General features: G+C 40.2%; 1 protein-coding gene across 1 annotated transcript; it reads right to left on the minus strand.

Annotated features, from left to right (window-relative positions):
* Window positions 1-129: 129 nt before the first annotated feature.
* On the minus strand, window positions 130-15,071 carry dgcr8 (DGCR8 microprocessor complex subunit). Its single transcript, XM_030059805.1, has 14 exons — window positions 14,939-15,071; window positions 13,437-14,386; window positions 12,287-12,449; window positions 10,460-10,602; window positions 8,848-9,187; window positions 7,958-8,155; window positions 7,459-7,560; window positions 6,820-6,918; window positions 6,517-6,599; window positions 4,882-4,982; window positions 4,476-4,582; window positions 4,127-4,254; window positions 2,676-2,789; window positions 130-2,052 (listed from the first exon to the last, which is right to left on the minus strand). Exons 2-14 carry the CDS (start codon window positions 14,118-14,120, stop codon window positions 1,969-1,971), a joined length of 2,346 nt encoding a protein of 781 aa, XP_029915665.1. The 5' UTR covers window positions 14,121-14,386; window positions 14,939-15,071; the 3' UTR covers window positions 130-1,968.
* Between the last annotated feature and the right edge of the window lie 271 nt (window positions 15,072-15,342).

The following is a 15,342-nucleotide window of genomic DNA, read 5'->3' on the forward strand; positions in this document are numbered from 1 at the left end:
ACAAATATCACTGAAGTCATAGAGCTCAAGTTGCAATACATACTTCATTTTCTAGGCAGCAACATCTCAAGCAAACAATCCATTGGTACAACTCCAACGGCAACAAGTGTAAAAGCTTTTTTATTTTTTTTCTTCTTCACACACTGACACACAGTTGGCAAGACAGAACACACAAAGGTAGGGAAAGCACATTCTTCAAGCAATCTACAGTATCACAACAGCCTTGTGTCTACAAATTGTGAAGTGTCCATGTATGCACTTAACATTCTGGAAAAAAGCACAGGCCAAATACTTCACACGATGAATGCACAGCAGTTTCTATTTTTGTTCCAGCAAGTATTGCATCTATGTATTTTCCTGTTAATATAGATAGACTTTTCTATTGTATGCGGTTTGCAGCAACACTACGTATTCTATAAAATGCATAAGACTGTATTTAAGCTTTGGTATGCACTGCTTCTTTAGCTTTTGTAGGACTTGATGATGTAATCGCATTTTGTGTTCGAGGTAAGTGTACCAACTTCATTTTGGCAAGGCTGCCTTTTGGAGAGTTTATTCTGCTCCAGGTCAGAAAATATGATCAAGACACATGATCAACTGTCACAATGATGGCTAACGTACACAAACCAAATACACAATCCATTAAGACAATTCTTAAAAATCTGCACATGCTGTAGGCAGTTAATTTCTAGAGAGTCAATGTTTTATAGGCTATATCACCATTTAAAAATGTTAATTGGCTAGACAATAAATGCTTTATCAAGTACAAGGGGCTTGGTCTTTCCACTTCCCTTCGAAGGGTGTTTTAGGTCCTATGTATATACTCAGAGCCCTTCATGAAATGGATTAACTAAGGCAACATGTAGCCGACTTGATTTCATAAGGGCACTGAAAATGAAAAGCAACTCAACTGTACCGAGTGGTTGTTTGGAGTGTATGGCATGGCTGGTTTGTGATAAAAGTCAGCATGTTGAAAAGCTAGGTACATCTAAAAGCATAAAACAAAACGACCTTTACCTTGTGTATCACCTCTTACAGTACTCTGTGGCCCTGTGCTTGGGTTTTCTGCAGTGTTAGCAAGGGGAGCAGGACGTTAGTTGACAGCAGCCTTTACAGCTGTCTGCTGATATGTTTCCTGTTTTGCCAGGGCAAAAAAAGGCAATTAGTCCCTCTTATACACAACTACAAAACAAGTCACTCCCACACATTCAAAAATTTCTGTACTAACAGCATGTTCAGTTGACAAAAATATCTGACAGGACACAAGTGCATAACTATAATTCTGAATAGTGATCACTTCACAACGTATGTTTTCATCGTGCAAACCAAGACAATATCTGGCCATTCTGAAGAAAAACAAAACAGCATATTTGAATTCATCACCCAAAATATAACACCAACCATTAAAATACCCAATAAACGACATGTAACTTTGTTTCCCAATTAAAACGAATGGTATAAGTACACAAGTATTAGTAATCCCTTTCAAATATTTTAAGCACAAACAAACCTATAGGTGCCGGCACTATAAGTCTGCGGTTTGCTGAAACCGGCACTACAAAACAAATCCAAGGTGTCTAGTGGTTCTTTGCAGTTAGAGAAGCATGCCATGGTGATTTTGTCGTGGTTCATGTTATCAAGTCACGTCAACTCCGCACCTTGGGTTTTTCCTAGTGCCATACAGAGAATGCATCTAGAGAGGTAGACGACGTTTGCTCTACTGTCTGTTAGTGCATTTTGCCTGACCCTTACATCTACCGACAGTGAACCAATAAAACGTGGGAGGAATAAGCAAGCAGTGCCATTGGCTCTGTGAATGCGCTGCTGTATTGCCATTAGATCTCAGTGATGCATAAAAGTAATTAATGGCGGTGTGTGTGTGTGTGTACGTGTGTGTGTGTGTCTGAGAGAGTGTGAGAGTGACAGTGACTGGGGTTCAGTGCCATGGTTCATCAGTGATTCCTGGTCTTAGACGTCAACAGTGCAGAGGGGTTCACTGCCTGGCTGGGCAGATTCCATAATAGTCATCTTGGGCTTCTTCCTGGTCTCCTCCTGGTAGAGAAACACACACACAACACACACACCACAACTGAGATACAGGAGGGGCTCATTTCCAACATGGTACCACATCTGTTTGGGAAGGGGGGGAGGTGGTCACTAATTAACCTAGCCTTTCTTGTTTTTTTATGAATATGAAGTGTTTTTATTTGATTGTTAAAAGTTCAAAAAAGGAGAGAACAAAAAAATTCATTTTTAGTTGAATGCTGTGATTTAGAGGAATGTTTCAAATTAACCAATCTAGCTACCTCAGACAAAACCTGAGTCAGTGGACTGTAATTAAGTGCACTAGAACAGAACAAAATTCAAGCTATAGCAGAATGACAAAATTAAGCACAGATCCCAGAGGACAAAAACCTTCATATATCAGTATTATAGCTCTCAAAGCTCTGTGGTCCTCATGTTTCTACCACTCATTTAAACTTTGTGAATTTAAACTTATTCTACTGCTGCACTCATTCTCAGTTTCCATGAGCAGGAGCATCAACTAAATGCTCACAGTCTACATGTAGTACTTAATGTGGTCTAGTGGAGGGGAAAGAGCTGAGATTAAGTAAAAGAGCTCGGGGGTCTTGGGCTCCCCTCTTCTGGCAGCTCTAACGAGACATAATTCTTACCCTCTCCCTGGCCAGTTTCTTCATCTCTTCTTGCAGTTTGTTCAAGATGTGAAGGTTTGGCTTGTTCTTTTTGGCATACTGCTGAAGCTCAATCACACTCTTGTCCGAGTTCTCCTGTAAAAACATTATGTTTTAGAACTTGGTGAAGATTAGCTCACATAATGCAGAGCTTGATTAAGCTCAGGCATACAGAATGGTGTGAATGGAATGTGGCTGTCTCATAATGAAGATGAAGAAACAATGTAGCTCCTCTGGATTTTGCCAGTAAAATTGTGACATTTTCCAAAGTGCAGGCAACAATTGTTGATACCAGTATATTTTAGCATATGTTACATTTTAATGATGACCTGTTAGGTATTGCTTTTTCACTGCAGCTGCACTTTACGTTTTCTGCCACACATTTTTCTGCAATTCAAATAGCTTGACGAAGTACAAAAATGGAAGATGGAATGTGGGTTAAAGGGTTAAAAAAAACCTTTATTGCAAGCACTAAATCATGTTTAAAATACACCAATGTGCATCAGCCTACAAGTCTTGATATATATATATCTATGTCCACCCCTGACATCAAAGGAAATCCGCTCTATTCCAGCCATTTTTAATTTGCTATCACAACCCATGCTTGGCTTCAAGGTAGTGTTCAGCCACTGGATAGTTCAGATTGCCGGTGCATACAGCGGAGACCTTTACAGAAGCATTTGCAAGTGCATTCCAATCTAAATATCACATAGCTGGAGTTGCAGTTGATGAAATCCTGAATATAGTATGTCATGCTGTTGAATATGTCTTTCAAACAGTAACTCTTGGCCATGTCTGTACAAACGTGACATTTTTTGTTGTGAGTTTAATCCTTTGAGAATGTAAGTTGCTGTACACCTTGCTAAGTATATGTTGGTAATTTGGTTTAGAATGAGGAGTGGTTCCTCAGGTGATTAGGAGAAGTTAGCAGGAGCAGTGATCCAACTTTTTTTTTTTTTTAATTAGTTAGTTAGCCAATAACTAAATTAACTGTAATTATTCTGACTGGATTCCACACAAGTATGCCTGAATATTTTTCAGTTGAAAACAAAGGAAAGCTGCATACTCCAACTTCTTAACTTGGATTTATTTGAATTATTCATCAAATATTTCTGGCAGAGCCTCCTGCAGGTTTGAGTATTTTTCAGTGAGTGTCATTATCAAGATTTTCACTGGAGTGTTATAGTGTTCAATGATCTTAACACTGCTAAGATCATTGAACACTAAGATACATTATGGGAGAAACACTGAATACTTGTACAATTATAATGCATTATTGATTTTATGGCATGGAAATATAAAGATATTGAATATTGGGACAAAGTAGTGGCTGCAAATCTGACTAAATGACAAAATTATCTGGGTTTAAAAAACAAATTTCTTCCAGTTTTCCCTGAAAACAGGAAATCTGGAGCTGTTGGGAGGGAGCTTACCTTCTTGACCATCTTATTGCTCTCCCTGCCGTACATTCGCAGCAGTGAGCCCCAGTTCTTCACATGGGGGTGAAGCATCTGAAGGATCTTCTGAGATGCCAGTTGTTTGCCAACCCTCTTGTTCTTGCCTGTGGTAAAGACAGCAAACATAAATCACATGTAATTTGAAGGTATGGTGTACCACAACAGATGGTGAGGTCCAGACTCTGGAGGGTACAGCTAGGTAAAGCCTATTTTACTGTTATTTCTCTTTATTTACAAGTTGCTGTTGAAAATGTCAACTTTATAGACTGTCATACAGCCAAATTCCTGATTCTGGTGTGTTAGAAAAGGTAGCAGATGTACTTACACCAACCACGCACAGTATGCTTCCCACATGTCATCACATATTCACTCTTCTGGTTTTTCCCTGGAATCACCTCAAATTTAATACTGGTGTCTCCCATCCCGTGGTTTCTGCAGTCAGAGAAGCAACACATGCTGTTGAATCCTTTTTTTTTTTTTTTTGGCTAAGGCTAGTAACAGGTCTAAAGTTACTACATGCCAGCAGAATTTCTCTTTGGAGCAAGTTTCTGACTACACAACATTTAAAAGCCTTGGGTATACTGTTTTTTGGTCCTTCCATATCTTTACCCTTGCTGGCCACTGTGCACTAACTGAGATCAAGAGCCAAGCAAATTGAAGCAAAACAATGGCTGTATGTGTGTGAAAAAAGCCAGTTTCCTTTCATGGTGGAACTGTGCATTGCCTCTTACCTTTTAAGGCACTCATGAAGAATCTGATATGGCGAGAGTAGACCTGCTTTGTTGGTCAGCTCGTACACCCTTGAGTCTTCTATACTGATATGATTAAAATACTGTGGGACAGAACACATTGAATGTTACCACAGTATCTGCTTTGCTGAAGATGTATTAGGGTGGTTGACGTGACATGGCCTTTTTGTTGTCCATGGCGTCAAACACAAATAAATAAAAATTCAATTTGTCAAAACAATTTATATTGTTCAGAACATGCTTCTCGAAAACATACTGAGCATTCATGCAATTCTTTTTCACAATTTTCAACCAAACATGGTTGAAAATTGTCACACCATCTCAAACTGTATTTTGCAACAGACATTATAATATTTCATTTTACCTAACAATTTATTCTTCTATTTTAAAACTAATAGCTAAGTTTCATGTATGTTTTGTCCTTTTTTGTCTTTCTATGTGCTCAGTCAAGCTATTATAGCTCTCCCACTGGAGAGCCTCAAGTCCAGTCAGAAGTCACATCATGTGAACTTGACCTCCAGACGAGTTCAGATGAACAGGAAAAATACATCGAGGGGCAGTTTGTTAATGTTAAATATGATGACAAACCATATGTGGGACAGATCATGGGGATATATGGTGGGGAGGAGCTGCAGGTGAACTGGATGCAACAGCTTGGAGAGAAAAATGCCTTTGTTTTGCCAAACAAATCAGACTGTAGTCTCTGTAGTTGCAGCTCATCACACAGACCCCAATCCTTCACTTGACATAATAAGAAAGACTGAATTGCTTTTTAACACATTTACTCATTTACATTTGTAATAAATAAAATCAATTAAAATTAAAACTGAAAATTTAAGTTTGTTATAAATGAATGTTTGCTGTATAATGTTCCACATTTTTAGGTGATTTTTCTTAAAAAAAAAAAAAAAAAAAAATCTGCATATTTGCACTGACACTGAAGTGTGGTGTGGTGCGATTCATCCCATGGTGTTACACAATATCATTTGGTGTGACATTCAGAATTGTGACAATTTGTTTGTGATGATTCCTAAAAGTCAGAGTCAAAATTTGTTTTAGATTTTGAAGATATGTCAGATTTCATCTAAAATATTTTGAAAGACTGAGGATAGATGCCTTAGTCTGCGCATGATTTAGAAATATAATACAAAATGTAGTGTATTTGCACAAGGAAATTCAGGATCGATTGTAATGATAAAGAATTATGATAAATTAAGTTACTTGAGAAAAGTATACCCCATCTTCATTTTACAGTAACTTTCATGCGACACCATATGACAATTTTAGGCACTAATACAACAAATTGCTGAATAAATTCAGTTTCCAATACAAAATCTGAAAGACTGAATATATTTTAGGAAATCTAAGAGTCGGTGCAACACAAGTCAGTAATTTTCATGCCTAATATTTAAAGTTTAAAAAACTTTTTTCCAGGCTGAAAGGTCAACCACCCATTAACAGTTAAGGTGCACTTGCTCTATCTCTGGTATTAATACTGGACTCTTTATTAACGGCTTCAATTGTTGGTGACACTTGAACTTATTGTACTGTTGTTTTTACCACAAACCAAGCCAGATAACTGCTGATGATGAAAAATATATAAATAAATGAATGTACCTCCAGTTCATCACCCTCAACAGGCTTCTCCTCAGACGTCTGTTTCACAAAGTCAGGAATGAGGATTTCCAGTGTGGATCGAGCTGCAGTTCACAACAAACCAACAGTAAGGTAACCAAAACAAAAGACACACAAGCATGCCTAAGATCACTGACATCATTTTAACATTTAGCATTGTAACAATCCCTTTTACTCTTAATCAAGGGTGACAGCAAAGAATACTGTCTGCAGTGCTGGACAAAAGGGAGAGCATGAGAGGAGGCATTTAGGTTGAATGGACAGCAGATAAACAAAATAGATTACCAGCTTTATTCTTGGCAAGTTTTTTACTGCTTGCGGTTCCTGTGCCGTAAGTTACTCCGTCTATAATGACTGAGGCTCCAAAGGGTTCACTTGGGTTCTCTGTGGACACAAAGTTTCACATTTGATTTGATGATTTCAATAATGTAGTCATGATCAGCGTTGACAAAACACAGATTTTAACGGTCATCTGACAAACAGACAATGCCAGTGTTTTTAGTGCTTGTGTGTCCTATTTCATTCATGCCATAAAGTTTATAGTTTAATTTGGTTGATTATCTTTAGCTGACTTATGATTATTGAAATCCAAAGCAAACAAGGTCACTGAATTTAACAAGTTTGGTTTATAACTTACATAAATAGTTTTGTGGTGACAACTGATGCATGAAAAGAAAAGCATTTTATAAACTATAAAGAAATCCATAAACTATTTTGAATGATTTTATTGCATAATTGGAATATTTCCTCACAACTTTGTATTTTCTTAAAGTCATGCTCTGTTGATATGCAAAATATACTGTAAAAAGAGGTGGTGAGCTAGTTCATCTCGCTATTTGGGCATGTCAAACTGAGTGAGTGAATGCGGTAGGGTCCAAAATCACTGACACCCTCCATCATGACTGGTACAGGAAGAAAACTTACCACATTCAAAAAAGTTGTAAACAGGTCGGACCTTTAGGACTCGTTGCATATATTCATGTAGGATGCAAACTTCTGACTTTCCATTGGGGTTGATAACAAATTCTGATGAAGCAAACAAAGACAAAACATCAACACTGGACAAGAGTGAGTGCAAAAGGACGAGGCCATCAGAAGACTGAGCAATCTTTTCCCAGCAAAATTCTTTGCGCTCCAGCTAAACAGGACAGAGTTCAACTTTTTCCTTCTTGTGGACAGTCAGGTATCCGGAGAAATCTATAATTATGGCTTTTTTGTCAAATTACTGGGAAATGGGCTGAATTTGAGTAGATTGATATCCTCTGCACAGCTGACTAGCAGAATCACTTAGACGTGGTAACACCTGTTGCTGGAATAATGAACACATAAGCAGTAGAACTTTTGGCTCAAAAACAACCTCTTCCTTTGGAAATATGAAATCTATGTGATGTATAACGCGGGAATTTTTAGCTTTTGTGCTTACCCTTCTTAGTTGGGGCATCTTGGACTGAGAGTGTGATGAGTTTCTGGTTGGCAGGAAGGATGGGTCTTTCTGACTCCGCCTGCTTCCTCTTCATGTCTCTGTTGAACTGCCTTCGCTCGGCCCAAGTACGAAACTTCTTCACAGTCACTTGTTCAAAGTCAAAGCATTTCTCCAGGTAACCACGAAATTCTTCAAGGTCTGTGAGGAGGTTCAATAAGAGGACTTTGTTGGCGTACTCTCTTTTTGTGTATGTGTGTGGAACTTTTTAAATGATTACTATTATTTATATTCTCATAGTAGCTTAAGATTAATCTCTCTAAAATCAAAATTTTAGCCATTGTAAAGACACAACAAAAAGGGACTTTCCTGTAAACTATTCCTGGCTTACAGAAAAATATCCCCATATTTTCCACTACCAAAAAAGGACTACTCATTCAGTGTTAAATAATAGTCTTTTTTTTTTTTTTTTTTTTTTTGGAAACTTTTTCCACTGCTGTGGGATAGTTGCTGTCTTTGTCATCCTGCCTCAGTGCCAATTTCGCCTCAGCCAGCTTATTGTGAGAACTTCTACTCCTTCAAACAGCATTCTTCAGATCAAATTAGTATTAATGTAATTAGCTGCTGTCTCCTCCAAACACTTGCATTGCAACTACAATTAGCCATTTGACTGCTTTCACTATTAAGTAATTTTGATGTGCCAGTTGCATCAAGCTGCTGAGCAGTCCTTTCTCATGCCAAATATATTTTTCTGTCAGTTTGCATAAATGAGCTTGACACTAAACAGTGAGGTCTTATGACTGATGTATTGCATTAACAAAAACATCGGAATCAGTTTTTTATAATCCTGGCACTGGGCTGTTTAATACTGTGATGTATCCGTGTGCCCTTACCTATAGACTCATCCTTGCACACCTCCACCTTGGCCTTGACTTGTCCTAGGGCTCCCTGTGCAGTGTCACAGGCCTGGGACTCCTTGCTCAGCACGTTTGGATCAGAGATACCCTCCCCATCCGGGGTGGCCTCTGCCAAGCTAGAAGCCGGGCGTTCCTCTTGTTCCTGGGCCGTGGAGTCCGGCTCATCGGCCCTCTCTATGCCGTTGGCCTCCTCACCGAGCTTGACTGGAGACACCTCTGCGTTAGGCGTCACCTCCCCATTCAGCTCCCTTTCCTCCTGTTCCTTCATTTTCTTATAGTGCAGACAGGGTATGCTGCTGGTGGGAGGGTCATGTTTCTGTATCAAGACAGGGACAGGACTAACTTAAGGGGAGGTGTCATCACTACACCATATCTAATGTAAAATACTTTCATGGCCTTACAGGGAAACTTAATCTAGTTATTAAGTAAACAATTAATTTAACTTCATTCTTAAATAACAATTAAGTAAACAATGATCATTGTAATAGCTGAGCACATGTGCTGGTGTGACATTTATTTCACTAAACATGGCTGAATTCAATAAAATCGGATTGAACTGAATTTGCCCTCCAGTGGTTAAAATGAGCAGTTCACTGAGATGCAGTCCTGTGTCTCTCCCAGTATCGAGTTAAGCCGCTGTTCCACCTTTTGGTACGGCTCAACGTGATTCGACTCTACTTGTTTTTGGTACCAGGTACTTTTCTTGATTTCGTTTTCGACAGCACACAGTACTCCCTCAGTACAGCTGGTCGTCATAGCGACACCACACGAAACTGCTGTGACATCATCTTCAATGCAACACACACAGGAACAATGGAGGATACTGAAGGGATAGTGATCTTGATTCTCAGCATCTGGCTGTTTGTCACTGCAAGGAGACAAGTTTTGTTTCAGTGGAGAGACAAAACACTGCTGAAAATACAGGAGAGTTTAGGAAATCCTGCATCGGAGGACACGCAATGATGATGCCATGATGATTCTTGTGATGATCCTCTCGGACAAGCTGGTGGTCTCCACAACGTTTGCCTGATGGACAATCAAGCAGAGTTGAGCCGTACCATGCGGTGGAAAAGTGGCTGAAGATTTGAGACAGTCCACCCCTTCCCTCGTCTCACTCACCAAGTCAAACCCCCCTTCCTCTCCACCACTTCACAGCCACGTTCTTTCATTTTTCAAAACTGTGACGCTGACAAAGAGAAGCTCAAATTGGGTGCAAAATTACTCTTTAAAAGTGTTATTCCTTCCTAGTTGTTTTTCCAACTTTGAAAAGCTCCAAAGGGGTGAGCCATCTGTTTCCCACTGAAGTTGGGCAGGCTGTCAAGAAAATAGCCAAAAACACATCCGACGCAATCCCCTTCTGAAACAGGTTGTAAAAAACTTTTTACTATATTCCTGTAAAGTGACCCCTTGCTAAATCTCCCTAACTTCTCCAAAGAATGTGTCGCTTTCCCTAGTTTCACCCATCTGGAATACATGTCTCTAGATTCCATGATACTTCATGACCAGGGGGAATCTTAGTATTCAAAATTCTCAAATTGCAGCCCGGAGACTGTTTCAAATATAATACCATACATGCATCATATATTACCCTGATGCTCCCAGTGCCCAGGAAGTAGGGTCTGGACCAGGTAACCACCCTGGTTTCCCTGTGCAGGTAGACTGGAATGCCCGAGTTATGGAATGTCATGATCCATCCGTCAGGTAGAGGCTCTGTGGGCGGACGCCCACGACCTGGGAAAAACAGACAAAACGCCAGCACTAATCACTCTGCTCGTTTACTATGTGCTGGTACGATGAGGTAAATACTCTTTTTGCTTATTTGTGTTGTTCATCCTGTTTGTTTGTTTACTTCACTTTTATGGATTATTTGAGGTTTGTACTTGCTTGTTATGTTCCTTGAAGTGAAATTCCTTCTATAAGTGACTTGGGTTTTTTTTTTTTTTTTTCAATCTCACCTGCACAATGTGCTTCTTTTCATTTGGTCCTCTCTTTTGTTTTATTGTATAAATACATAAAATCTAAAAATCTTCATGACAAGTGATACACATACAGTACATACATGTCGTGCCGTCCCAAAAACATAAGAGATAAAGACTAACGTGACTGAGAAGATGTATACCATTTCTTTTATTTATCTATTCTAGTATCTAAATTATGATGTGGTGTTACTCCACGGGCAATTGAACCTGGTAGAAACACAAACACTGATATCTGCTAGATGACTACGATAAACTGTGCATTATTTTATCTGGTAACCTATGTGCTAATGAATATGCCAAGACCTGCCACAAAATCCTCAGAAGATGGCAAACTTTTCTAAGTGTGTGATGTTAAATTATATGCTCATTAATACTTGTGCATTGTTTTATTTTATGTAACCTACTGCGACCCATGTCTCACAACTCCTTTGGAGCGGTCCTCAGTACTTTTTGTATTTCTTTAATGAAAGTGATGTTGTGCATTTGGGGATTTATGCAACATGATGCATGTGTGTTGTGGAGGGATACATTAATAAACATTAATGAATTCATGTTTTCTAGAGAAAGATACTGTGGACTCAGAGCCATGCAGTCACATTTTGATCTGATTACGAGCACCTAAGTCAAAACGGCACTTGTCTTGCTGTTGATAGATGTGTATGCTATGGAAGCAGCTTTGAGTGAGGCGTCTATTTTCTCCTGTTGCGCTCGTGTTTAGTGTTGGGTTTGTGTGTGGAACTACACAGCTTGAAATCACTCTCACTAAACCCCAGAGAGTGGGTGTTGTTTTCATCACATTTTAAGACCTCCACTCCTCTAGATGTAACTAAACAACATCTCACTGCAACTTTAATTGGCATGGAGGTCCCTTGCGACCAAACTATATCCATTCACAATGCCAAGTGCTACTACCTCAGTGTCTGCAACCCTTAGGTCCGGTGCTTGGGACAGATAATGAATTCAGAAACAAAAATGAACAAAACAGACACAATAAAAGCTATGTTGTCTACACACTTTGCCATGTTGTATTAAATCCTGTGATGACACGAGACACCACTCAGATGTTTTCCTTATCACCTGCACTTAAAAGTGACCAAAGTGAGTCTGTTTATTGTGCATATTTAGGTTCATCTCACAAAGAGTTGGGAATTTTTGGCATTTATTCTTCCATGTTGCATTTTATTTGCCTAAAATTCAGATGAAAATATCAATCTGATTTGCCTGTATTTTCCCCGACCATTACTACCAATACATGTAATTGCGTATCACAGTGCTGACACTATAATTGGTATCAATTCACTGCAAGATCCACTCATACTGAATATAAATACTGAGTGATGTATTGCACTGTATTGTTTCCTGTGGTACTGAAGTAAAATCCTATTTTAAGATCCTTGACAGTACACAGGTCTAAAACAGACAGATCCACCACTCACTCTTCAGGACAGTCTTAATTTTGGTCATCATAGGCTGAACACCTCCTTCCCCTTCAGACTGGTGGTCACTGTCACCACCATATTTGTCTTCTGCCATCCGCATCTTTTTGGGAACTGGCATGCCTTCCTCCAGCAAGGCGTCCACATCATTGTCGAACTCCTCCTGGAAGAAACAACGGTTAAGGCCAGGAAAGAAAGGATGGTCAGAGGCTTTAGTGAATGCTTTGCCACAGAAGAACAAAACCATTCTGATTTTTTGGCAGTAGCAAACGGTGTAAAGAGTGACTGAAAATCACTTTCAAGTTGTGCGATGCCAAATTTTTGTCCTTAATGCCAATACATGTTTTGATATTAAAAAAACATCAAGCAATATGTTGTTACACTCAACCTGGGTAACTTTTGCGTGTTTTTTTTATTTATTTTTTTAATGTTGGCTGGGTGTCTGTCTTTGCTGTCTCTGTTAAGTGGAATTTAGATATGTCGCTCTTGGCGCCGGTTTCACCAAGAAGTTTATGTAGACTGGGATGGCGTTCAAGACATTGTGGTTTGTTTGATCCTGTTAAAAGGTTTTCAACTGTTTGATTCTGGCTGATGCAGTCCAGTGTCAGGAGCCAGACTGCAGCTCTTTTTCAATTCTTTCCTCAAACCACACACTGAAATGGAATTTCAGCTTCCTTAACACATCTGGCGAAAATCCTGAATGCTGGCAACTATTGAAGTTTCTGCTGTCATGACTAGAGAAAACACTGCAATGCCAAGAAGGGGGGGACAGGATGAAACAGAGGAACACAAAATTTATGGAAATGTGGTTTTCACATTGGGAAACACTAACTGTAGCCAACACTAGGGAGGCTATAGTTTGTGTAGACAGGACAAACAGAGGATACTGATCATGTTCACCATTATCTCATTGTTTATGGTAATGAAATCAACTAACGCAATTAATTTGACCATTGTATATTGACGTCAAAATGCTGGACATTGGCCCTTTAAAATAACTGTATTCAATCTGATTAAGCAATCTGCTTGTATATTTATGAATTGTATTGAGGCGAAACTTTAGCCAGATGACACAGAGGACAAACCAATGCACAGCTGTTCAGTATAATCTGTTGATCAAACTTCTCTGAAGAGGTGAGAACAGACATACCTCATAGGAGTAAGCCAGGGCCTCCTCGTCAGCTTGCTCCTGCTGAACTACGGCCTCAGACCTGAAGCAACCGTGCTCCCCATCATGATCCAAGAAGTTCTCGTAGAAGTCATCCAACTCATCCAGGACAGCAAACTCTACCTTATTCTCCAGGTCTACCTCTGCCTCCTCTGCTCTTGCGCCTGCCGCGCTCCCTACTCCAGAGCTACCTTCGGCTGCTCCCTGCTCATTAGTTGAGTCATGCAACTCACCATTCAGGCTGTCTAAGCCAACTTCCCCTCCATCCTCCTGCCCCACGCCTGTATACAAAACCATCCTGTCTTTGCTATTGCTGCTTTCCGTGAAGCTGACACTGATCTTAACATCTCGGAGCAGCTTCAGGTCTGGTAGGAACTTGGTGACCGGGGGAGCGTGGCGGGCCGTTCTGGGGCACGGTGGGCTGGGGTTGGCCTCATCTGAGAGATGGCTACAGAAAGCTACTGAACCCTTGGCAAGGAGCTGCTGGGGTTTGGCTTCCTCGTCCCCTGGGGTGTGTGTGTATCCATCACCACCAGAGCTAACGTCCATTACCTCTGCGTCACTGGACGTTTGCAGGGGAGGTGGTGGAGGTGCTCTGCCCTCATCCTGGTCAAAATCATTAGGCGGCTCCAAGGGGAGAGGGGGTAGAATGTCATCTATTTCCATTTTCTCTATAATAGGGACTATTGCTGGTAACTTACTACAAAATCTGACCTGACCACAGACTTTCTGGATCTTTTCTTAAACCAAAGCACATGCAGCATATCCCTGTATAGACCACGTATCAGTGTTGAATATGCTAAGCTGACTACATTGTTCTTTTCATTAATGTAGACAGCTTTCAGAATCACTGTCTCAATTATTGGAAATCACAATGCATTCAGCTTAATGTTGGGTCTAGGCACTGATCATCCTCCACTGTGATCCTCGAGCTAAAAGAGAGGAACAGTAAGAGCTTAAGTGAGAAACTGTAACGTAATTAACTGTTATAGCCAACGTCATTTGAAGGGATATACGACCAGCCATGGAAGATGGCTTTTTATGTGTGCCCTTTAGTGCTGGCACGGCGCACCGTTTACATTTATCCTGCTGCAAGTTACTAGAAAAGCACATTATTAATTAATACAAGGTAGACTTTATTGTTCCAGGGGGAATTTGCTTTGAACATGAGTGTCTGGTGTATAAAATCACAGCAAATAAAACCGTGGACAAAACAAGAACCTTCGTCCCTCAGTTGCACATACCCATCTGCATCAGATAATGTGCACACATGGTACAAAATATAATTTAATTAAGCTAATTAAGCAGGGGAAGGAGCTCGGTTTGGCGCATCAGTCCAGTCTGCAGCAGTGAAGCAGGCCCCTAACGTTACATCATTGCTAATATGCTAACGAGCAACCATCAGTCTGAGCAGCTAACCGCGGCTTTGGGGATGTCTGGCGAGTCTCAAAGTGTCAAGTGCTGGATTTAAAAAAAATACTCACCGATATAGGTGGGGTAATGTTCTTCTTTAAGACACCTAACAACCTTTCTAAATCATATTTTTTATCGACGCGCCACCATACGCTTTCGTCAGCTCCACCGCCATCTTGACGAAACCCGCAGTTGCAAATCAACTGATGCTCCGCCTCCCAGCACCGGCATTTTGGAAATTGATTGGTCAGAGGTCCAATCACTAGTTACTTTCGGCAGTTCCACCAATCATCGAGGGAGTCTGTCACCCGCAGGAAATACGGTTGGTGTGACTCAGCCAATCAAATATAAGAGCATCTCACATTCGGCTGATGAGCAACATGTTAAACGCAATACCCGGATTTACCACTGGATGGCGCCATTCACCAACAACAGGCGACGGCTCCAAAACAGGTATCAAGTAATCTTAATAGTA

This window comes from Myripristis murdjan, chromosome 9 (genome assembly GCF_902150065.1).
Source record: "Myripristis murdjan chromosome 9, fMyrMur1.1, whole genome shotgun sequence".
NCBI lineage: Eukaryota > Metazoa > Chordata > Actinopteri > Holocentriformes > Holocentridae > Myripristis > Myripristis murdjan.